A 27,168-nucleotide genomic window follows, 5' to 3' on the forward strand; every position below is an offset into this window, starting at 1 on the left:
GCAATAAAAGTTAAACATCACGATTCCGATTTCCGATTGGGAATGTGATGTTTAACTACATGTTAAAGCATTTAATGTCTGGAACGGCTGAACTGATGAGAGGCTACTTTTATAATGAAATTACCAAGAGATACGGACTTACATGGGCAATAGGATTTACAGTGTGATGGACTACAACGTCAATGAAGTCGTTGGTCCTAGCCGTTTTCTATTGCTATTATTTTTTAGTTTTAGTTTCCCTCCGGCATGTGATCTACCACCAAGTGCAGCCAGTGTCATTTCACGATTACTGCAGTTTAAAAAAATAATATAACCACAGTATGTAACGTAATTTATACAATTTGCGCTTTTTAATATTGTTGTGTAAGTCGTAAGAAATAGGAACATATTTAGGAAGGATTACTGAATAAAAATATAAGTATTTACTACGTATAGTTATTATAATATATAGTTACATACCTATAATTAATTATGAATATACAAATAAATTGATTAATATAATTGTTATTTAGTACGTACTTGACCCGGTTATCTAAGAGTTGATTTATTAAAACTTTTATCATGGTCTTGTTTATTATTTATAAACGTGCCTTATAGCGTCAGAATCAACAAGTACCTACCTAGTGCCTATAAACTACATAAATTATTATTTGACTAGAATTCATGAATTCGATTATTATACACAAATATCTGATACAATACAAAATATCCCTAGACTTTTCTGATGTGTGCCTATTGCCTAGTACCTACCTATTGCTACTAACCTACTTTATAAAATTAAATATTTTTCCTGTGCAGTTGGCTAGACTCCTTCAAGATTTTCCGCTATGGCTGAAACTCGATTGAAAGATTGAAGTATTCAAAAAATCTACCGACGATATAGGGTCGTTTTCACAAATCGCTGATAATTATTTTTTTCTGATGCGTATTATATCATTTGTCATTTTAACTGATAGATACGCTAAACATAACATATCAGGAAGCAGTGAAACCGACCGCGGCGCCCTATTATGAATCTCTAAACGCTCAACGCTTGTTTAATTTCAAGTCGCTACTAAATCTAATGCTCTTTGATCTTATGAGGGAGATATTTTTAAGTACAACTTATATCAAAGTATCGGAAGAAAGTGGTTTTATTACAAGTTACATGCGCCATATCAGATTTAACTCGGATTTAAGAGGAGAAAAGTCATAATGTTTTGACTTCTTTCTAAGTATGTTTTAGTGTAACGTAGTGGTCTAAATTTCAAATTTGATCGCCGCCGAGAGATAGTGATTAACCTAGATAATTTATAAAATAGTATTTAGTTAAAAAGGCATGAAAAGCAACGAAGTCTAAATTGATACTGAAAAATTTTCTACCTAAATGCAACTGGGCTGCTGTGTCTTTTTTTTTAAGGTTTTAACTGTGGTTCAAATTATAAGATGCTACCATGAATGGTGACACTCCAAGCCAAAGGCAGACGCCACCATGCGTCACCAAAGATAGCGCCACTATCTAATGTTAACTTAACCGAAATATTAAGATCAACGTCCTTTCGCCGTTTTTATCGAAATAAGCATATTTGCTTTATGATCCAATGCTAAATAGACATGACTTTTAAAGTTTTGTGTGCGATGTCGGTCGTTGGCTTGGTTTTTTTTTTTTTTTTTTGTGTGGTGTCTCTCAATGTTAGCCAGAAGGGCTTCTACATTTTAACGCGGACGCGAGGGTGAACTGAAGGTTCACCCTGGTAGCGACATGCACAAGGGCGTCCCCCCTTGACGGGGATCTCGAACCTCGGCTTGGGCTGTCGCTTGAGTGCAGGAGGAGGCCAGAAGGGCCCTAATCGGACGGGGTTGGCTTGGTTGAATTTCGTTTTTCCTTCGCCAATTTACCAAACACAGTACAAAGGAAGTGTGTCAAATTTAAAGTGTAAATATCAAAACATGTTTTGTTGCTAAAAGTGATATTTTTTGTTCATTTTACAAGTTTTTGATTATATATGCCCAGACTGCCCACCTAACCATACCACACCGATATCTCTATAGGACCGTAAAAGTAAACTAGGCAAGACAACGGACTACCTAGGCCTTTACCACAGACTAGCCTTTACCAATGATAATATAATGACTCATTATTATGGACACAATTTTTTATGAATGCATAAAATCAAAAATTGAATCGCTGCTTTCTCTTCTATGTCGTGATCCTACAACCTACAGAATCAGTTAGAAGTTTTTCGGGAAAGTTTGATGAATGTATTTACTAAAACACAAATACTGACTTCACAGCATAACCCCTCTGGTAGATGTAGAAAACAGATACGTATCTATTAAAAAGTTACCGAACGGACATAAAACCAATAAAAATACATTACTCCTATCAACTAAAGTGCATCTATATCAATGAGTTTAATAAACCTCAACCATCGCGGTAGCTCCACTTAACGGTCTATTTATTAATCTCCAAAATAAGATCCCATTTAACCCTTTGGAATGTCGATGGATCACGTCAGTGGGGCGTAATAATGAACGCATTCGTTCACCCTGCTCGCACGCGGCGCCGGCGCAACTCCTGCGCCTGCCCAGTCCACAAGGCGCAACCACAAAGTTCATCGATCACCTCAGTCCTCAGTTCGCGATCGACTGCGCGTGAGCGCAGTACTACAAGCTTTATTTAGATCAAACGCCGCGATCTCAAACAAAGTAAAAAGTGTTCGTTAGTCGAGATTAGAACAAAACAGGCGACATGGCTGCGTTTGGCATGGTGAGAGCTCATCAATTATAATGAACGCTTTGGGATAGGATATTTATCCAGTTTAAAATAAATTTAAGAAGTTTAGGATACCTCAAAATTTACGCAACTGCATCTAATATTACCATTTTCGCACGACTGCATTTCAGTAATATCATTTGGACTTTAATTATTTATTTTTAATGTACCTAAGAAAATGTGATATATTCAGACGGGAAGAAATCGGTCAGTAATAAAAATATAAAACAATAGTATGGACTATGGATATACATATATTTTTAGTGGATCTAAATTAAACTTGAAAAGTGTTATTTTTTAACCGTATTACCTACTTTCTGATCCAGCGAAAATTATTTTCCTGTCATGAAAAAGTTTTGCTAAGTAACCTATACAATATATTGTAATGCAGAATGCTACAAGGAAATAAAATGGTTTGAATTATAATTTTAATACCTATTGAGTTAAATATTTCCATATTTTATGATATAAAACACATAATAATTATGGCACTTAATCAAGGAAATATACAATACATAAACACCACTTCTTGTGATAAATGTCTCGCTAAAGTTATTTGTAATTAATTAAAATAATCAGACGAATTCATTGAAGTCAAATAAGCTTCAATGATTAATATTTCATTTTAGCATTTCAAATTTGCATTGAAAAGCTCTGGAATAACAAAATGTTACCAATATTATTTTAATGTTTATTCGACGGCATTTTTAAATTCAATACTCAGTAGTATATAACACCTATCAAACGTCTGTAGGTACCTAATTTAGATTATGTATAAATTAAAAAAATAATCTTGAAGGTGATAGGTAAATAAACTAAATTTTATTTAGAGAAAGCGATTAAAAATACGCTAAGGTTATCAGAGTCTATAGTTGGCTATTGTTTATATCTATTATCTACAAAATAACTTATTTAGAATGTCTTATAAGTTATAACTATTAGTGAGTAAATACGTTTCATTTTTCAAAATAGTGTGTATGTACTTTGAAACTTACATAATTCGTCAAGGAAGAAGTTTTTTCAGTTAAAATTAATATAGAGCTTAAAGCTCTTATAATAAGTCAATAACTTTCTATCATATTTTGATTCTGACAGTCACGTACCTACTTAGGTTTATATTTTGGTCTCGGTCAAAAGTTTTAGTTAATACTAACATTACATTTTATAAGGATATTGTAACTAATAAACCTTCATGCGCAAATCGCAATATAAATAGCTATATGTAAATGACCACTTCTCGCTTCTTAACACTCATTAGATATACAATTATGTTCCTCATAATTTCATATCATAAACTATACGAAGTAGGGCAATTAATGTCCTTTAATGTGGTTATATATAATATATTGTAAATATCCTGCGGTGTTCCAATAAAGTTTATTGCCCCAGCTCCTGTGCACTTGACGTATTTCTCGCCTGCCGTGGCAAGGTACTGACATATTGCTAACTCGTCTCGCATACATGATTACATCGTGTTCGACAAATTGACGATAAATAATGCACTACAATGTGCTTGACTGCTTGTTTGTAGCTTTTTGTCAAGATTTTGTTGGTAAGTAGTTTGAAAGCGATTGAGAAACAGTCAGTACAGCGTCTTTCCAAACTATACAAGGCCAGTACGCAACGGTGTGAAACTAATCACGTATAGTTTGGAAATAACTTTTTTACAAAGTTCTTCCAATCTATACAACGGTAATACGCAAATACTCGCGTATACTTTGTAGTGAAGTAAGTAGGAATAGCGCTCCAAAACATACAGCGCCAGTTGCGGACTAATCGTGTATGTTTCGGAGTAAGCGCGGCGTCTTTCCATTGCTCGCGTTTATATTATTGTATTGCTGTTTTGAAATCTATTATTAAAATGCATGTGTATTGTGTATCTTCTTCTGGACTTATTAGATTCTTACATTTTAGCACTATTGTCAATAATTATAAGTCGTGCAGTATAGTCGGGAACGAAGAAGCAAGCATCCGCGTTACAAAGTATACACGATCAGTACGCAAAATTCGTGTATATATTGTATTAACAAACTTAAAAACAACATTACAAAGTATACACGAGCAGTTTCCTATGGTTGCGTTCTGGCTATGTATAGTTTGGAAATACGCGTCAGTACATAAGTTTAGGTTTGACTTTTGTATATTTATGTTTTCGAGGGGTAAGGGGTAAACGGTAAAAATTAATAAACAAAGACTGATATTAAAATATTAATATGTTTAGGTATTTATGTATCGTATTAGCATACAGATAAAAGACATAAGCTGTGCCCGCGGCTTGGCTCGCGCGTGCAAAAGTTCAATTTCAAATTAAACTGATTAAAATAAAATTATAGACTACTATACTGAGTACTGTTACTAACATATTATGTACTAGATTTTATCAAAATCAGCCCAGTTTTTTTGTTTGAAAGGTCCAACATCTCGGTCACAAAATGTGAAAGAATATTAAGAAAGAATGCAAGTATGTTTTAATTTGTTATTAAAATATTGTACACTAGATTTCCGCCCGCGGCTTCGCCCGCGTTTTCAAAGGAAAACCCGCATAGTTCCCGTTCCCGTGGGATTTCCGGGATAAAACCTATCCTATGTGTTAATCCAAGTTACCCTCTATATGTGTGCTAAATTTCATTGTAATCGGTTGAGTAGTTTTTACGTGAAAGAGTAACAAACATCCATACAAACTTTCGCCTTTAAGATATTAAGATGATGAACAGAGCGCTCGCCGTCGCTCCTTTAATGAGGGTAGAGCTGAAAGTTCTAACGGCGGCCACTGAGGCATCAGGTATTCTGAAGTATACGAGCACGAGCATAATTATTGTAATATTCTTAACTTACGATTACCATATTCATTAAATATAATGACCATTTATTTTCTTTTTTCTTCGTCCAAATGGAAAATATCGAAATAGTTGCCGAAACCTCTAGCACAGATTACTAAATAGTCGCTACGTAGGTAACTCTATGATCACACATTTAATTCCTATCCTGAAAAAAGACAACTCTATATTGTACATCTAATTGTAACTACTGAATTTAATCTAAATCGGTTGAAACATTGAAACAAACAAGCTTTGATACATGAGTCAGGAAGCGATCTACCATGCGTATTTGATCACGCTAATTAGCATCATAATAATTAAAGTATTGTGGGTTAATATCGTTATTATTTTTGTTGATATAATGCCACATTTCATAACAAAACACTTTATATTTTCCTGATCTTGTATCTTACGGTACTTACTGCATTCTTATTGTGGCTTTAGTTCCAGGAACGTTCAACCTTAGATTCTTTAGCGTGTGTATTTACATAGTCGTTTTTTAGATTTATAAAAGGTTTCATCACAATCGCGGCATAGTCCTTTGCCCATATGATATAAGATCCTGATTTAATTAATTTGCAAAATTAGTTATTTAATTCCTAAACAATAAATCTATAAAACACAATAAAATTATTGAGTCTCTTTGCAGTTTATTCTGCTGTAATATATTACCTACCACTTACCCTGTTGCTTCATTATAGATTCATGTTAAATTTATTATCGAAATACGTAAGCACAGGATAACTGTGCCAGTAAAGCTAAATACATATATGAATACTTAACGCATTCAACTAATACCGGGAAGCAAAACATAATGTTATCGTCGTGTGCTTACAGCATTAAAAGCTTTGTCCGCGCGTTTGACCTAAATCCCGGCCAAGGTCTATATTCAGCGTGTAAGATAAGTTCCTTTCCCTTTGTCATGATGCTACGTCATCTATAAGGATCTAATTATAAACTAATCGTGTAACGTGTTGCTAGTTAGATGCTTTAGGTACGCTAACGGCTAAGCCCTTACAGGCTTATTATTTTTAATCTGCCGATTAATTCTAACGGTAAAAGTTTACACCAATGTGAAGATAAAACTATAGTACAATTAAGCTGCCTTTGTTTCTATAGGTACAGATTTTGCTTCATTATTTTTGTTGATATACAAATTTTACATTTGTGCCTGCATATTAATAGTAATACCATGGACTAATGTAATACCTACCTACTTAATGACAAAATAACGGATTAATAAAATTAACTACAAGTAGTTAACCAATTTCCTTATAATAATTTTTTGTTGGAAATTTTGACGATAATTGAGCTGACGTTATTCATAAGAATAACGGAGGCTATAATTTTCTTTTGCAAATATTCTGAAGGCAAAAAACGTGTCCGCAAAATCATTGCAGGCGTTGCTGGCGCCGGCTATTAAAAAACAAACAGGATTATTCTAATTTCAGAACAATGGAATCATAAGTTTACAATTAGTAAGCGAGGAATCGTTTGAACTACGACTCCCAGATATAAATTTAGTATATAACAAGCAAGTGTTTAGCACAAGTCACGTTTTGGTGTGGCTACAATGGTTTACCTAGAATCCGACGTCGTTACTTTGAAGAGGTTAATAGGAGTAGGTAATGTGCCTTCGTGGTGCCGGCTAAAGGTGTATAAAATAAAACAACTTTTGTTGATAATAATTTTCGTAAATTTCAAATTTACCAGTTTAGTTATATTGTAGTAGTAATATGCAAATAGTATTAATTTGGATAAAGGATATCCATATCCTTAACGGCTATGATTTTAATATAGTCTATAGTAGATATTGCGGTATTACAATGCCAGCTATCGCGCTATAAACATAGGATTTATACCTTGCAGAAACAGTGATGAGAATGAGGGGCGTAATTTAATTTAAAGCTCATTTCCTGATCATGCAAGTACAATTTTTCTGAGAAGCAAGTAGCAGTACCTAAATTTAATTACCATTACGACTGTATTCAACATCAAAGTGCATTAAAATCTCGACGAGACGATGCGGACGTCCTGATAATTTTACAGGAGTAATGAAGAAAGTCAAGAAACATGGATTTAGATTTACGTATAATATATGAGAAACTATAACTATTAAGATACCTAATATGTATTTTAATACTTCGAGGATATTATTATTTTCACTATCATTTACCTACAAACCTAAATTATACTACTAAGTACCTAGGTAGGTACATAATATTTTGATGTAACTAAATATTTTATATTCTAAAATCCTTCTAAAATCTATCTAATCGCTCTCATCTTTTCACTTTTGCCAGAGGCACATTACAAATGAATAGCTTTTCTTCTATTTCACTATCACTCTATGCAATTCAAATCTGTAGAATATTGTAATATCCGTACGACATCTCAAATAATTCGCTCCAAGCAGTTTGTTGTAATTTCTCATAGTAGACCGAACTGGGTCGTCTTTTTGCGCTATGCTTATATGTAGTATAATACATACTATTATATTCACGAATAATTCAATATTATGTGTTGTTGTTTTACAGGTGTTATTTAATAATACCTAACCCTAATGGGTTATTCATACTTTTACGACATATTGAACAGTTTAAGTATAACTAATAGGAAACGGTTCAAGTGAGACTTTTTTTGAAGCCGTTGTAAAAATATAAAATACGTAACTACTTCGTAACTACATATTAATTATCGAGCCAATCCACTTTTATGCACAAAATCATCGCTATTGTTCTTTCTTTCCATAAAGTATCTAGTTTATAGATTACCTACTTATTTTCAAAAATAGTAGTGTCCGAAAATGTAGGCGTAGGGAAAATAATATATTAAAAGTTCTGAAAACACTTCGAACTTGAAATTGTATTAAACAATTTTATGCTTAACAATAAAATTTGTGATCATTTATTCTACACCTAAAAGCAATCTTTATAATCATCGAACTCAACATTATCTAGATGTCAACTAGATATTGATGTAGAATAGCGGTTTGATCTTTATGAACTTGCTCGATTCCTTTGTCTTTATTGCACACATCTATTGGTAATTTATTATCTGTCTAAGCCGTTGGTATTATCTATTTATACAAGTAAATTATTATGTTAACCTAGAATCTGGTTGAAGGGAGATAAATGTTTTGAACGTCTGGGTAGACTTAAAGTATAGGTACTCTAGAGTCTAGACGGCACAATAGGCAATTATTTTACCACGTTTCTGACTTTACCTGATCAATATTATCTAATTATTAGATATTTAATGGATATTTAGATGACATTTGGCCATTTCTTTATTTAGATATAATAAATAAATCGGAGTTTGCTATTTTAAAAAGTAGACCATACCTACAGCATGAAAAAAGACAAAAAGTTCAATCATCGACCATAGGTATATAGCACTTTTTTAAAATACTAAGCTGAAGGAAAAAAAAGGAATTTAATTGTATTTCAAATTCCAATACTTACCTTGACTATCTCTACTGATTTAACCACAGAGAGTAAAAGCATTTCTACAATTTTTATATAGAATTGTTCCTAACTACATAGGTACTTAGTTTTCTGATCGATATATTTTACTTTACAAACATAAATACTTCCTCTTATAAACCATATTGTGTATCTACTTACTAAGCTTGAAGCAATTAAAGCTAAAGGTTATCTATCCCATCTGTAGTGCTACAAGTGTGTAATGTTGACCACGTCTGATAAGACGACCCCCTTTATCACAGTTAGAAATCATTCTCGTATTTATTTAGTACATATTTACATAAAAACTCATTTAACATAACTCTATTACAATATTTGCTTGAATGATAACAATGTAGATAAAAAAATGCTTTCCCCATCGGTTATCCCTGAGGTTAATGTTTTGTTTGATATTCCGTATTCTTTTAACGATGCAGATTCGGCATGGTTGAATATAGTTATGTAATGTTTGTGGTAGTGAGCAAACATGTAAATTATTGTCATATTCCAAACCAATATACCTATCTATTACGCGTTAAAAAATCAGTTCTTACAAATGTATGTCTGATACCAATTTTTTTCATGTGTTCTCTAGCTCTTGTTCTATTCTACCCTTTTGTGCTAAAAGAAAATTAAGTTGAATGTATTTGTTCCCAGAGGCCGTGGTGTTTGGTCGCACTCCTTCTCATCGTATCCTGTACACACACAGAGGCCAAAAATGTCACGTGAGTACCATATTCTGCTGTTCTTCTGTTGTAAATAAGTGCTGCTCCTGGTTTTGTCCCAAAATAAAATACTTAGGTAGTCGTTCCTCATATCATGAATAAGTTAATAGTTTATCATAAGCTCATAAATATATCCTACCATTTGATGGCATCGCATCGGAAGCCCGTAGGTTAGCAGTAAATGTCGCCATCTCCTAATTTACAACACAATAGTAACCATAAACAACTGAGGTGTAGTTATTATGACAGTCACCAAAGACGTGGTGTAAGAGTCCGTCAAAGGATTAATGTTTGAATAAAGGTTTGAATTCTCTCTAATGGTTTATTTTCGTTTCCTTTCGTTGAATAGTGTAGGTAAGCTTTCAAAATAATACGTTGACCGGGTAGAACTTTGAATTAAATACAAACTTTTCCTATATGTTTAGTTGTATCATCGCCAGAATGTATCAAGATTAGTACATATAAAAAAATAGAACGCATTCAGTTAAATTTAAGTTGATCTATTTGTATTGTATCTTGATGAAAAATAATACACTCAAAAATAGGCTTGAATGTTAAATACATCGTTTATTATTTATATGAGGATTAAATATGTATAGAAATAAGAAACCCCAATGTTTTATCTAAGACTATTTCAAACTTCAATTCGTTGTGGCGATCACGGGTCATTTTTATCGTAGGCGTACTACGATTTGTTTGGGCCCGGCGACGGGCTGCCGCTGATGGGGTCACGGATGAATTCTACACATACCCGTGGCCCCGTCGTTGATGCGGCTTGACGGAACACAGTGGGGTTTTGGTCGGTAGGAATCCGACATAACCCACGGCCTCTTCCCCGGAGGCCGTGGGTATCTATGCAAGATTTCCCCACTAAAAAAAAAAAAAAAAGGCGTACTACGATGTCATTAAATTTTTATTGTTCCATTAGCATATTCATATTTTTATCACTTCGGTCAAAGGCACTTTCATTTTGTATGAGAACATGTACCTTCATTATAGGTTACTAGCAGTGCCGTGGTTTTAAATATGTATAAAAAGCACGGGAAAAACTCATCCGCATTTTTAACAGGCGTCTATCCAATTAAATAGAAAAGGGGTTGATTTATAAAAAAAGCTCATGTCATTTTTTAGAGCTTACAGCTACAAATCTGTATTGAACTTTTGCCCTGAAAGAATACCAGACAAAATTTCGCATTTATAATAATACATATAGAAAAAATTTGAAACCTTCAATGTACTTTGCAGACGCAACGTGAGACGATTATGTAGGAATGTCTTGAGTATGAAATTTGTCGAGTTGCTCACATCATTTTATATATCAGACGCTAATTACATAGGTGCATGCAATTATAACATTCCCACTGTCTCCTTTCATTAGTTATCTAATAAAACAAAGACCTCATTCAATTCAAGCGTTGGGCATTTCCTACCTTACATAAACTGGCGACTCCCTTTAACACATAGCAATGAAGATTCTTCAACCTACATGTAGGTTTATTACGTAACCGACACTTGTTTAGCGATTACATCAAGTGTTTTGAAAGTCAATGAACATCAACATGTTCAATCAATTTGTATTGATTGATTGATAAACTCATGTACGATACGATTAATGGTAAATGGATTTATGATGCTAATTAGAATTTTTTTATTGCATCAATCGAATAATTAAGTTTTTAGCAAAATATTGAGTAGGAAGTAGGTATTATATAGGAAAATATGGATTGAAATTTGAAGTACATAGATGCTACCTACTGCTAATCAGATTTTTTTAAATCCCAGATCATGTCAGTTGTAGTCATCTTAAAAGCTCTCATTAGCTGAGATCCTGGCTCGAGACAGGAAAAATTTTATAATAATATTACAGCATTAACGTTGTTATACTGAATTGAAAATGTATTTTTCAGACACGAAGATATCCGAGACGCTATGCTATCACTCGTCCACCTCTTCCGTGTATCAGAAAGCAAACTGGATCGCCACGAATTCCGAGAAAAGGCTCTTGGAGACCAGCTGAAGAAAATGCTTATTTCTTTAGAAAAGAAACACAAAGCACTCGAGCCTTTGAAGGGGCTAATTTCGCGTCTGGATGAACGAGTCTATAACGTGGAAAGTCTATTTATACAGGTAAACAGATCGCAGTATATGACATTTCAAGTAGGCATTTTATTCTACCAAAGGCCATTTAGTAGAAAAATCTTCTGATATAACAAACCTTACATTTGTCTTGTTTTAGAAAGAGGAGAAAGAAAAGGCGAAGCAAGAAAAAACTCACGAAATGTTGGAAGACATACAGAAGTCATTGCAAGCACTCACGGCTACGGTGAATAAGAACTTGAAGGCAAATACAGCACCAGTAGACGTAGAAACGAATTTGACCACCGAAGATGACTCTATAAGCAGGCGACTTGATGCTACCGACGCTAAGTTGGACGCTGTTAAACAAGAAATTCAGGATTTGAAGAACAGTTTGAACAAGGTAATTAAGTTAAAATGTCAGTAATATATGTTTGATTGGACGATAAAAGAGTCTGGACCAATCTTTTACGTAGTTTATACTTTATAGCCTCTTATCAATAGCACGCTACGATTTTAGGCTAAGTGAAACATAACAATTTCAGAGCGAGAGGCTAGTTAAGTATATTATTACAACAGAAGGTAAAATTTCAGGACGCTCTTCGGGCTTTCTGCGTAGAAATGGCAACTAACGTGAACCCCTTCGAGCGACACATAACAGAGGCTGAGAAATTACTGAACAAGTATGAATTGAAGCTGAATAAATACAACGAAACGTCTTCCAAGATACCAACAGACTTTGTGCCTTTGAGCGAGGTTACGCTTGCTGACGAGGCTTGGCACAACAAAATGAGTGAAGGTAAATTACCATTAAACATAAATTATATGCACAATATGTTCAAGGACAAAGTTCTATAAAAATGGGTAGAAATTTCGAGAATTTTCATTTGAATTTTCATTGAGCGGATATCAAACTAATTAAGTATTAGATAGCTGTGATGAGTGCATTGTTAATATTATGCAGTAGTTGATAGTTCATGTGTTAACTATTAGATTGACGGCTACGATTGTAACTGGAAAGGTTTTACTGGAACCCTATCATTTTTATTCGATATTAGTTACATTGTAACGATACCCATGTGGCCTCGTAATACTAAAATTATTGTCCGAACGCGTCTCATTTGTCTGCAATTCATATCATTGTGCCTACGTACATTGTAAATGAATTCCCGGCTGTTATCTAAACTGCTTAATGCAGTACAAAACGATATTCATTCATCAAGTAACTGGGACATATTATAATATTTTCAATCAGCAACGTGCATTTCATTTCGTTGACAATGCCGACAAGAAGACAGGCGCTCGTTAACACGGCCTGATCGACCTATATACTGGCGTTTCAGAATGTTTAGGCTTTTTATTCAAGTTTATTTTGCAGTAATAATACAAAAGCAAAAGCGAGACTATTCTAGTCAATACGGCTAAAAAGAGGCATTAGAATTTTTTGTTAATAGTTAGTGCTTTGCTATTGATCGCATCTAATAATAGAAAATATTTCGTCATATTATGGTTACCTATCTTAATCTCGAATTTTAATATTCCGAATATCATAATCCAGAAAACGTTTGGACATTTTTTCATAACCCCGAATTTTAAAATTTCGAAGTTTTGTTTGCCATATAATCGCAACTCCGAATTTCATTTGCCCATTTCTTTATTTGTACGACGTTTTACAATCCAGACGAATGAGTTCCAGACATACGAAATCTAAATGCACAAAATCCAGATGACCGTAATCCATACGCACGAAAGCCAGATTTTTAAAAAGCAAATTTTTGAAATACAGTTAATTGATATCCAGACAAACAATGTCCAGATTTTTGAAATTCAAATAAACGATATCCAGCAAAACGAAATCCTTCTAGGGGGTCGCAGCACGAACCTAAACTAACCTACTGAATAGATTTTAACACTTTAACCTTTCTGTAATGGGCAAGTAAAACAATAGCGAGTCGGTTCTGGCACTCGCCGGCCGCTGCCGCGGCACGCTCGCTTCGCTCGCTCGGCTCGTGCGTGAGGGGTCACAGTTCAAACCTAACCTAATCTACTGAGTCGAATTTGACACTTAAACCTTTCTGTGATAGGCAAGTAAAACAATAGCGAGTCGGTTCTGGCACTCGCCGGCCGCTGCCGCGGCACGCTCGCTTCGCTCGCTCGGCTCGTGCGTGAGGGGTCACAGTTCAAACCTAACCTAACCTACTGAGTCGAATTTGACACTTAAACCTTTCTGTAATAGGCAAGTAAAACAATAGCGAGTCGGTTCTGGCACTCGCCGGCCGCTGCCGCGGCACGCTCGCTTCGCTCGCTCGGCTCGTGCGTGAGGGGTCACAGTTCAAACCTAACCTAACCTACTGAGTCGAATTTGACACTTAAACCTTTCTGTAATAGGCAAGTAAAACAGTAGCGAGTCGGTTCTGGCACTCGCCGGCCACTGCCGCGGCACGCTCGCTTCGCTCGCTCGGCTCGTGCATGGGGGTCACACTTCAAACCTAACCTAACCTACTGAGTCGACTTTGACACTAAATGTCAGTAATGGACAAGTAAAACAATAAATTTACTTACTGACAATGTTTATTTTCAGTCGATAGTAAAGGTATAATCACGATTGTATGGAAATCAAATAAAAAGATTATGAAAATCTGGCAATAGTTTATCTGTTATACGATTATATGGGAACCAAATAAAAAGATTATGAAAATTTGGCAATAGTTTATTTGGAAAATGGTACGATGGGAAACAAAAAAAAGTATTCTGAGAATCTGGTATAATGAGATCTGTATTATGAGAATACGGGAAACAAAAAAATACTTTTTAAAAATCTGGTTTTGGTGCATCTGGAAATTGATTCATCTGGGAAATTAAAAAAGGAATTTTAAAAATTTGTCATTCATTACATCTGTCTTTTAAAAGTTCTAACAACCGTTTTCGGGGTTTTAAGATTCGGGTAATAGAAATTCGAGTTTTTAATAGGTTACCTTATATTATATTTTAATGTTTTCCTAACAATACAAATAATCGCATGATAAACATTTTGAACGTTTTACTTATTATTTTAACACATATATTGACCTCTTATCTTTAACTTTTCTTTCCTCAATTCACATTTTGTAACATTTATTATTCATTGTATAAAAATAGGTACACATTAGGTTCTCACCCAAAATACATAATAATTAATCAATCCATATGACGTTATAAAATGAAATGAAATTAGGTACTTGCCAGACCAATTTGTTTCCTTTTACTTCATAGTTTCTGTAATTTTTTAAAGTACTGGAGCGGCAAGAAGGTGAAATAAAGAAGATTCAACTGTTGCTGTCAAATGCGGAGAGCATGTGGAAGGATCTGCCGCGACTTGCGGACATCAAACGTGCGACCAATGATACTTTGGAAGCACTGGTCGCTGCACAGTCCAATATTACCGGCAATGAAGATAATAGTGAGTATAAATTAATGAACTAATCTATCGATCTCTGATGAATCATGAAAGATGAATGGATATTTTATTTTCGGACGAATGAGTGTTTTGGGAACAAGATCCTTTATTACGAACCATGTCATTTTGTTCGTACTTTGCAATTTAAAGCTTAGGCTTTAGAATACACTAATCTTTTGTGCACTCGAGAGAGAGAGTGACGTACGTTGATCCGAAAAGCTCTGGAATATTTTGATAATGAAATCTCATGAAATCTAATCAAAATAAACATTCACTCATGCTTCTTCTTTTCAGCTGTTAACAAAATAACAACAAAATTGCGTGAAATGAGCGACCGTCTAGTGGCTACCAATAAAGATATTCAACAAAGTCTAACTGAGAGTAACACAATGAGCGAACGAGCGTACGACGATATACAAAAGAGCTATGACACTTTAAGAAACGAGGTTGGTATTTTTATCACGTTTGGAGCAAAATCAATCTATAATATATGGGTTTAGTTGCACTGGCTGGTCAGAAAATGATAAATAATTTGGAAAATCCAAAAGTGCACGCCTCATAATTTTTTTTAATAAACATTTATTAATTATTATTTTTGTTTATTTAATAACAATTAAACCACATCGAATCAGACCCTGAAAAATGAAAGGGTTCTATTCCTGAGCATACTCAAGCGTAAGAGAAAAAAAAGACTCGATTAGTAAAGTATTTCGGTCGCTATCGTGTTAACAAGAAAAAGGATCCGCACATACAGACACACGGACGTCCAAGACAGAACTTTTTTAAACTGTTTTTTAACTAGTTTAAATAACAAAAATGACATCAAAAATATCATGAACGTTAAAAATAGTGTTTTTTCTTAATATGTGTGTGTATGTATTATCTTACAAGTGCAATGTATGATACATAAAGACATTTTAAGTTTGAAAAATCAGATGTTTTGCGCGAAGTGACAGTAGTACCCACCTCAACGCTTCGCTTATGAGGCGTGCAATAGGTTGACCAACCCAAGGCGAAATCGTATTGTAGTTATATGCAAAGCTATCGAAACACTTTCCCATTTCAGAAGTCACTTTTGATCCTGTAGCAGGAACTCTGTGGAAATAAAAACATAATTAGTTATTAATATCACATCATCGCTTTCCACTTTTGAGCAGATTTGTTGAAAAGAAAAAACTTAAAGTATGTATGCAAGAAGGATTTCTTCACTTACACCCTTATAAAACGCCTTTTTTCCCCACCGGTCCAGGAACCTTTCGTCTTCCTATTGAAGAATATCTGTAAAACTTAATACACGTATTATTTTAAGGTACAAGCATTCTCAAGGAACGAAAACGTAATGCTACAAACCGCTGACGATGTGATCGCCACTAAGAAACGTATAGAATACGGAGTAAATAGAATTCTGCTTGAAGTTGGAGAAAATATCAGATTACAGGGCAGACTTCTAAATAGCACGTTACTGAGCAGGTATTAACAAATATTTATGTATATAAAAAAATATATAATAGATTTAGTAAAATAACATACTAAAATGTAAATAAGTAAAGATGAAAAATTTATCATATAGCGGATAGCCTATGGGTATATTTTTTCTGTTGGAAATTCTAATTAATAATAAACACTTAACAATTTCCAGGGTCGATGAAATAGAGAAGCATATAATGAACAACCAAACTATGACTCTGGGCAATATCACATCAAAGATAGAGTCGGACATGTCGCAGGTTTGGCGCCAGATCGGCATCATGTACGAGCAACTGACCGCCAGCAAGAAATCTATTGACAGATTATCTGTGAGTTGGAGATATTAACAATAATAGTATCTATATTTCCGTGTATATTTTTTCGAGAAATTCATCCTAATTCCTATAAGTTGACGGTTAAATAGATGCTTTTTCAATTCAAACATATACATTGAAAATTGAATTTAAAAAGGACCTAAATATCATAAATTATTAGAAATTATGTTTCAAAAGATGTTGTTCGGTGCACTTTTCTATTCCAGTAATGGACAAATTGCCCTGTAATTGTAATACCTACGCCTTTAAAATAACAGCCTCGTTAATTAGACATTCTACCATTATGATCCATAACATGATGAACGCAAACAAAAATTCCATTCGCATACAGCATTATGGCACTAATCAACTAATAGACAATTAAAACCGGCAGGAACAAACCGCGCAATATGTTAATGGCAGCACTACGACATTGGACGGAATGAAAGATAAGGTGAGTAATTATGGTCTTTACGGCGATGATTATAAGGCTCGGATTAATAATTCGTATTTATTCCCAGGTGGGCCTGATAACGTCACGCGTGTCCGCAGTGGACGATAACCTGAATTATTTGTTGGGACGCCTGTCCCTCGTGGTGCAGGAGTTCAGTCAGATCAAGGTGGGCTTGAGTGACGCGCTCGAAAAGTCGCACGCCGAATTGCAAAAGGTGCAATCGAAGATTGACGGTATGTTGCTAATTAAATACGTTTAAATGTTTTTTTTATCTGTTAAAAAATAAAACACTAGAAATATTAAATCTGTTTCACTTGCCAGATTATTTATATACTTACCAGTTTTTTGTGGTTACATCTTTGTCTGTCTTTGAATCTTCTGGTTAATGTCCAAAGCATCTGAATCCATTCTGATATAATATGATTCTTGTTAGTCATAACCGTAACAGCGTGAAAGTAATTGTCACATTTGCTAGCTGATTAAGCAATTAATTTTTAACAACAGTTCAATTTTTCATAATTTTTTGTGGCTTGCCTGCTGTACCTTAATTTTATTTTATCATTGCAAAATGTGAGTTCAAATGTATTCACTGGCTTTAAGATTAATATATTCTGTTTCAATTCCAGACAACGGCCCTGGTCCGCACGCTGCCGCCAAATAAAACCTAACTATAGTTAGCGATAATTAATCATGAACCAAATTAAGGAAGATCTAATAAAATTTTATAACATTATCTGTAAGTTGACTGAATTATCTGTAATAAAATTTTGTATCTGTAATACTTCTTTCAATTGTGAAACTCACTTAGCTTTTCCCACATTGAATACTTATATCTATAATAAATCTTTCTGTACATCCACATTGCGAAGCTACATCCATTTTTAACTAAATCAAAAATAACAAATAAAACACAAAGTAACTTTTGCAAATATTTAATCTCTTTCATAATTGTGGATCTATAATATTTATATTGTACAAGTTATATGTTACAATTAAGTTTTATCGTGACGGTCCGTCACTTATGTGAGCTTAAAAAACAACTGATGAGGGTGAAATCACTGTACAATTACATTTGGTATAAACGTCATAATCGTCTTAAATAATATACACACAAATTATTTGTCTTTCATCGTGTTTAACTATTACAACCTCATTTTCCTATGTGCAATAACAGTTAAAACAATTGCTTATATAATTACATAATATCAAGAAAAAAATTTCGTGCCCTTATTGAATATTTCGTGTTCTAATCAAATTTATAAAATGTATCCAAGAAATACAAATAATATCGTTTATATTGAATATTTCATACCATTAACTAGACGTATTTTCGTATATTTTAATATAAGTCCAAAATTATTATTTCCACTTAACAGTAAAATGGTTAAAAATGATATAATGTAATACATAGCAAAATGATGATTGTACATAGGTTGATATCAAACATTGGACAATTCCTAAAAGCATGATTATTGAATAGCAATCAAATAACTAGGGTAGACTAAGGAATTCGTTGTTACAAAACAGCCTGACGGGACAATACTAGCTAATACAAAACAAGGACGCCCCGGAGCGTACAAAACATTTCCAAATGTAAAGGAATGTTAAAAATAACAACGTAACAAATAGAAGCGTAAACTAGTCACGTGATTAAAAGCGAACCAGTCGCGTCGTTACAAACCTACCATTTACAATGTAATCGAATGTAAAACACATAAAATTGACAATAACGTGCCAAACCATAATTAAAAAGGTCGTATTACAAAGAGGCTTATTTTCTGGCAGTGGCAAATCTAACACACATACATTCGAACGTTTTATACATGTGAAACACTATATGTACATTGATAAATGTTTATTTTATATTAATGCAAAAATATTTACAGATATTAAGAAAGCACTTAGCCATCCCCGACGCTACACCCAAATCCTACCGTTATGACAATCTATCCGTACAAATAACAATTGTGCTTACACAATAAAACAAATGGATCTTAATAAATAATAAAAACAACAACACTATTAAAAATAAAAAGACGAACGAACCATAAAGCATTGGAAAGTAGCTTAATCTGCTAAAGTATGATAAAAAATATTTTAAACCCAATAATTTCCGAAAAATAATATATATATTAAAGGAATGTGAAATCATGATTCGAACATTAAAATAATTAAGTCATTAATAAAAACCGCCACACCAGCCCCAAGCTGACCACAGTCCCAATCGATTGTGCGTATATTTCATACTCCTCGAGTCGCATAGGAAAAACCACCCTTTGAACACCACGAGCAACAAAAAATGTCATAGTCAAGGAATGTAATAATTGTAAAACCTATGTCCGTACCAATTCGCATTCTACGTGTGCCCAAGTATTACTCCATAATGATATAACGTCCTTTGTATCACTGAAATAAACAAGAACGTTTGAGCTAGCTGTTCCACAGCCAGCGACGCTTATAGTAAGCAATTGTATCCTAATATTTATAATTTAAACTCCTAACTAAGTTTTCAGTGTGATTGTGCAATACAGTAATATTCGTAAGAACGCAACATAACCAACTCGAAGCCGTCCGTATGTTCTCCAATATTTCGGATAAATGTCCTTTAAAATTACCAACTACCGTCAATCCGTACAAAACCATACATCTATACTTCCATAAAATCTATATATTTGTCTATATTTCACTATGCCGCCCAAGGTTTCGAATCGAAGCCTCCTATATATACTTCAAATAGTCTAATTTGTGTCGGTGAGTGTCGAATACCCTAATACCGTTCACATATACTGAATACCGGATACAATATCTTTAGATATACTAGTCTTGACTTTATGATGGAACTTACATAGGAAGACATACAACTATACACATACGCCTTTAATATATGACGCCCAAACGAACGTTTCAACCAAAATCGTAGCAGAAGCCAATGTCGAATGTCAAAGGAAATAAAAGAAGGAATCGTGAGGAAGCAGAGTTCATTCAGTCGAGTCTATCAAATCCAACGAATCTCCGATACGGAGCCCACACGCGTCTGCAACTGAATTATAACCACCCCATAAATCCGAGGCACTTACATGATCTTAAAAGTAATGATATACTACGTCTAACTAGTGGTACCGAATGTAGCTCATTGTCATCCCGGGAAGGAGCCGTTGATACAACGGATGTGACACATTTAAAGCTATGGACATGTTTCACGTACTAATCGTTACGAGATCTAACCTAATGTCGGAAAAGAAGGTAGCTATCGTAGACGTACAAATACCTATATAACCTAAACTCAGCCCTTAACTTACGTCGACTGACCATTAACCGGTGCGATTACGTACGAAGTTGGTGTTGCAAAATGAGTGTTCGATTCGATATAAAACTTCTAAGATAGTGACATGATAAAAATATTGTGTCTCCCTGTGAGCATTGAAAATATCTGAACGAGTGCAATAGTGAAAAATAGTCATATAATATAAACAAATACACCTGAAAGTCATACTCTAAACATAGTTACGATAAAGATAAAAGTAGATAGCACATCGACCTCAACCGAACCTACAAGCGGAATGTCCACGTCCACGCGTGATTATGTACATATCGACACATCGCAATAACAAAACAACAATTATGTATAATTTTAAAATTGTTGCACATAATTATGTACAATTACAACGGGTTCAGTTAACACTGAACTTAACATCAATAGGTTACCGCTTTGCATGGCACTTCATCAGAGAACGTAAGGCGGAATTGTGCTCGATTAAAATTCAATTCCTATAGAAAGTTTAAAGAAATTAAAGGGTTTTATTTTGTCGTACATCTGTAGTAATACGCGCGGCTGAATACGGGTCTGCATATTTAATTTAATATAAACTTGGTTACTTTTGTACAAGTTTAACACGTTTGACCTTCACGAAACCGAGTTTATACATCAATAATAAGACTGTTCCACTTCTAAGTATGAAATTTGTATGAATTCTGAAGCAGCCTACCGTAACGGGTCTGTTCAAACTGCCATGCAGAGCTTTACAAAATATTAATCTTATGTACATATTGTCGCTCGAAGATAAGAATAAGAACTAACGTCTAGGTAAGCGCCTTTACACGGAATACAATCCGTTGTACTTTCAACGATTCGGTGGGACTTCTCGAAAGCTATTTTACAGTTGCGAATTACAATTAACAATTTATTTGACACAAGTTATTGGGTAAATTGCGTTTTGAACAATTCTTTGGATACGTGATCACAATGTTATAGAAAGTTTAGGAAAGAGGAGAAATTTCATTATTTGGCAATTTCATCATCTCCAATCAGATATTTAAATTATACATATCAATAAAAATTAATTAAAATGGCAACAAATGCATATTAACAATTAACAGGGATCATCCCTCATTAATTTTATAAAGGAACAATATCCTATAAAAGCGGTCACAAATGTGGTGGGTATAATGGCTAACTATGATTCAAGTTCCTAAAGTGTTTTATGCTGCGATGTTTTGCGCATAAGAAATAACCTCATAATTTCCAGTTATAGTGTCATATGCTCCTCTGATATCATTAGTATAATGACTAACCCACAAGAAGAACTAGAAGGCCCTGTTCTTAGCAAAATGTGTATGGTGGGGACAAAGTTATCCCATAAGAGTTGATGCTACTGGACAACCAGTAATAGGCCAGAAAAAACCACAGCCAAATGGCGAGGTATATTATGCAAGCACACTTTCTCGAAAGGATAGATGAGGACGACGAAATGTTTCTACCGTAGCTATTCAGGAGCAGATGACAACAAATTCTGGAAATTTGCATAGGACTTGATTTTTAAAAATGCCATAATTCAGAAACCAAGTTCTTTACATTCGGGTGTGGACCAACACCAAAACAGGTGTTATATGATACACATAACCGATTTATAGGATGTTGTTCCTCTCTAAAATAAAAAAAAATCGTTTTTCTATCAGAACATCATTTAAGTTTGGTGGTAAAATTTATTGAACACTATATACAAATCAATTTAAAACTTCACCAGTTTAGTCAAAATACATTCATTAAAACAATAATCATTCTGAAAAATCCCCAACAATTTTCACACAATATTGAATGCTTCAAACACTTAACACGTCCCATCCCACTTATTTTAACTGAAACGAAATTCCGAAATCACACAAAAATTTCCGAAGTCACTGAACGCGGTACGGCGGGGTCCCTCGTCCCTCGTCACAAGACAGTATCCCATCCAAAGGCGCGCGTACAAAAGGGGGATTTACCTCCTTGTGCTCTTGGAGGAGGGCCGCGAGTGGGACTGCGTGTGGGGGGTCGCGGCCCCCCCCCGCTCCTAACTGGAGCACGACGCGGCCGACACCGGCGACAGCGGCGAGTCGCGCGGGCACCCGGACAGTGTTACCACTACCTATACGACATTTACCCATCAATTTCTAATCCTTTTGAAGTGAAACTTCTTTAGGCGCGTTGAGAGTAAAATTTAAAGGTTGGCTTATCTTTCAATCTTGCCAAAGAAGTTTCACTTCTGACATGTGTGCTTGGTACACACGATCTTTTTTATACCAATTCCCACCACACTCACATTGAAACATTTTTATCAGTATTTCTTGACTTCAAAAACAACTAAAATATATTAGATTTTTACAATTACAGATTTTGAAACGGCTTACTCATCTTCGCAATGCAAATAACGAAACCATGCCTCATAGATAAAGCATACTAGCTGGAACCCGCAACTTCATTTGAATGGTATTCTTGCTAAAGTAAACTATTGACTAAATCTGTCTAAAATCTTTATGCATTTACATACATCCAAAGAAACAAATAAAATTAAATATTCAGACTATACACAGGTCAGTTATTCATATGGAAGCTAAACAATACCAACCTTTCGGCTTCCAGCATGATTCCTATGTTCACAGAGCCACACACCCTGCCACGTTCCTAGGTTTAGCTTGCCATCTGTTATGGGGATTGTGAGTGAAGATCCTAGGAAACATGCCTTGACGTGAGCAGGCTGCGGACAAACAACTTTATTAGTATACTAGCCATGCAGTTCATAATTCATAATTATTATAACTATACTGAATTGCAAAATATACAAATATTTTATAGAATTATGATATAAATGACGAAAATTAAGTAGTGATTAATAAATTTTAAAGAGATAACTTATTCACTGTATGTTTAACAACTTAAATTTTGTTCAGCGCATAGTAAAACTATATTTTTTTTTAAATTAATGTCCATAAAAGGTTGATTACAAATTGATTGAGTAAAGAAATTAGATATGATAAATAATTGAATAATCTTTTTTAATAAACAATTTCTTAATAAATTCAATTGAGATATTCTTGACGCTCAGTTGGTAAAATATAATTAATGTAGCGACTACACAATTAGTTATTAAAAATACTTAGTTAAAGGGCTTCTCAATTTTTAAATATACTGTGATATTGTAGAAATAAATTATACATATAAATCAGTAAGTAGTAATGAATTACGAAGCATAATTATATAATTTAAAAATAATTGTTGCTAAATTGACTAAGAAAATGTTAAATAATTTCCTAGTTTAAAGTCCTGGAAACAAATAAAAATTCAAGAAAAAAATATCATCAATTTAAATATTGTCAAATCATATAATAAAATAATATTATTATATAATATTATATACACCTAAATAAAGTTAAATGAAATATAGATACATAAAAATAGTATGCATAACAAGCAACATGTCATATTGTTTTATAAGAACTCTTATCACTGATAACATACTCAAGGTCAAGGGTGCATTTGACATAACTTTTTTGTTTCAAAAAGAACCTCACAATTCTTTATGCTTTTACCTGGAATAGAATGTCAACTAAATCGGCATTGAATATTTGATATGCCATCGCTAATGAGACACTACCATTAACAATACCGACATAGGATCTACTTAATATTTGTTTATATATTAAGTTACCAAGATACATGCCATATTACTTCGGATTATATGCACTAACAAAATGCCAAAATATGCATGCAAATATGCACTAAAAAGGCCGAAATATGCACTAAAAACGACTGATATGCCTAAAATATGCACAATAAAAAATCAAAAAACCTTTATTATTTTTATATATTTAAATCAAAGATTGTACAAAACATTGAAATTTTCTTGAAATTAAGTATAGTTTTTGTGCCAATATACAATTAAGCATTTTTACCAAATTTTCGAGCGCAAATTTGTGACGTTTGTCACCCGCGAGCCCAGTGTTGCCACCTTAGACCTTTCCGGGCTAAATCTAGCCCTTTTTTGGAATTCAACCCGTGTTTTAAGTTTTTAGCCCCAAAAGGGTAATCTAGCCCTATTTTGAATGGCTCAAAATTTACTTAAAATGGAGCCCATTTTGTAATTTTTTGCCATTTTACCATGCCAAAATAGGGTTTGTTTACTCGATGAGCGTTCTGATTGGCTACTAAAGGTTAGTTGACCAACCAAAACTCCCGCTACTTAACGAAATATGCACGATTGGGGAAAAAGGCTAAAATATGCACTAACGCCGTAATTAGAGAGTTTTATGCATTTGCATATGCAAATATGCAAATGCATATAATCCGATGTCTACTTATTATAATAAGTATTTGTTAATTATTATATACCGTCATATCCTCCAACATTGCCTTTCCAGCCTATCTTTGCCCAAATATAAATTTTAACTTTCCCGAGTGTTTATGTGGAGTAGCATGACATTTAAGACTTGTTTTGTTTTTTGGTAGAAAATTAAAGTCTTTCTCGCAACACTGATTAGATGGCACATGTATAACGTGAATCAGTCTGCTGCTACATGTCGACAAAGTAGGAGGTGTTTTGGTGGTGCCAAATTTTTCTAAAAAAACTTGTCTCTGATCACTGGGAATCAATTAAAATACGTGAATATTTCTTATTATTTATTAAACTAGAATATAAAAAAGGAGGTTATTTGTTATTTCCAAGCAAAAATACGTAGTATTATAGGAGTTTTGTAGCTGGGCAATGTTAGGTTAATAAACGTAGTGTGACCTATCCCAACATTGCCCAACCGTTTTGAGGTGCTAGGGCTGACACATTTTTAACAGACTTCTCAAATAGGTAGCAAGGTAATTTTTTTAGGTATAAATTAAGTAGGTACACAGCATGTTTTTTCTTTTAGGTACCTAGGTAGGATTGTACGAGTATGTATGTCTACCTAGGTACTTTTTAAATGTTTAGTAGAAATTACGTATAGGTACAATTAATATTCATAATTTCAGTTTCATTTTAAAGATATACCTAGAAACAGTACGAACGCAATATTATTGCATATGTACCTTCCTATTACTTGTTACCCACCTACATATTTTATTAAACTTAATTTTGTGAGAAAATTACACCTAACTTTGCCCATACAATTCAATAAAGATCTACTTATTTTGGATCATTTTTTGTAAGAGATTCAGCATCTTTGCTTTGTCTTCTACTTTGTCTCTTAAAAACAGCTACGTAAGTCTTAAAATGGCTGAAATATTAAAGGTGGGCAAAGTTGTATACTTTTCCACCTTATTTCGCCCACCTCTTTCTTCCTTATTTTTAGAGAAACTATTAAGAATATGATTATTTCAAGTATATCTATTCATTCTAAATTCAATTCCCTACTCAAATAACAGCATCAATTCTGTCCATATTTTGTTTTTTCTTGGATATGATCAAAACACTGTGAAAAGCGGGCAATGTTGGAGGATATGACGGTATAAATTATAACACTCACTTTTACCACACCACCATTATTATTTATATTTTCTTATAAAAATTTCATCACTCAAAACTTGGCAATGTCAAACAATGCAAAAAAATCACAAGAAGTTAACATTAAATATTCCAAATTCAAAATATAATGAATATTTAAGCACTTGAAGTTGCAAGTGACACTTCACATTGACCTGTGTAAATTTAAGAATAATAAACGAGTCTCACCATATCATCGGGACCTTCGCACGAGTGGCGGTAAGGAAGTCCCTCCGGCACTATTTTGTTGAGCATCATTTCCATATCGTCTCTAACGTCTGGGTCCCAACTTTCGTTTAGCGCAAGACTTGCCGAAGTATGCATTACTGGAAACGTTAATTGTGTTTTTGTTAAATAGTCACCACCGAACTCAACAGGGACAGTATAAGCATCAAAATAGTATTTACAAAATAGCAATAATAACAATTGTCATGAAAAATACGAGTGGGAGGGAATGCAGCATCGGCGTTCAGCGGTGTCTTCGTACTCACTTTGGATATGGCATAGGCCGACGGCAAACTGCGACAACTCAGGCACCTGCTTGAGGATCTCTTCCGTAACTAAGTGCACGCCCCTGTGCTGTGGCCTCAAATTCAGTTTCCGTTGGAACCACGCGGATCCGATCTGAATTCCTCGGTTCGAGGCCATGTTTAATTTTTAAAAACGCTACAGAGTGACCGCAAGAATACAAACGATATTACACAACATCACTTAGCACAATCTTTACACAAATTAAACCACAATTATCATAAATGATACATTTTTGATCTTTAAATAGTAATAAATATAACGGAGGTTATAGGACAGATTCGACACCCTATTTTCTGCGGGAAAGTGAAACAGTCGTCAAATGAAAGAGACGAGCGATCCGG

The 27,168-nt window shown here is 34.1% G+C and overlaps 2 protein-coding genes across 2 annotated transcripts; one reads left to right on the plus strand and one right to left on the minus strand.

Annotated features, from left to right (window-relative positions):
- Nucleotides 1–2,577: 2,577 nt before the first annotated feature.
- LOC149480910 (uncharacterized) lies at nt 2,578–18,289 on the plus strand. Its single transcript, XM_089705748.1, has 12 exons — nt 2,578–2,749; nt 9,696–9,763; nt 11,671–11,890; nt 12,000–12,242; nt 12,434–12,638; nt 15,111–15,278; nt 15,570–15,721; nt 16,585–16,745; nt 16,915–17,071; nt 17,451–17,510; nt 17,578–17,743; nt 18,137–18,289. The coding sequence occupies exons 1-12, from the start codon at nt 2,732–2,734 to the stop codon at nt 18,169–18,171; spliced, it is 1,653 nt and encodes a 550-aa protein (XP_089561874.1). The 5' UTR covers nt 2,578–2,731; the 3' UTR covers nt 18,172–18,289.
- A 137-nt stretch (nt 18,290–18,426) lies between these two features.
- LOC149480911 (uncharacterized) lies at nt 18,427–27,168 on the minus strand. Its single transcript, XM_089705781.1, has 4 exons — nt 26,788–27,168; nt 26,486–26,622; nt 23,396–23,524; nt 18,427–22,915 (listed from the first exon to the last, which is right to left on the minus strand). Exons 1-4 carry the CDS (start codon nt 26,942–26,944, stop codon nt 22,841–22,843), a joined length of 498 nt encoding a protein of 165 aa, XP_089561907.1. The 5' UTR covers nt 26,945–27,168; the 3' UTR covers nt 18,427–22,840.

The sequence above is a fragment of the Colias philodice genome, chromosome 17, assembly GCF_061535455.1.
Source record: "Colias philodice isolate Cphi_HAF_F1 chromosome 17, ilColPhil1 Martin Lab GWU primary, whole genome shotgun sequence".
In the NCBI taxonomy this organism is placed as follows: Eukaryota; Metazoa; Arthropoda; class Insecta; order Lepidoptera; family Pieridae; genus Colias; species Colias philodice.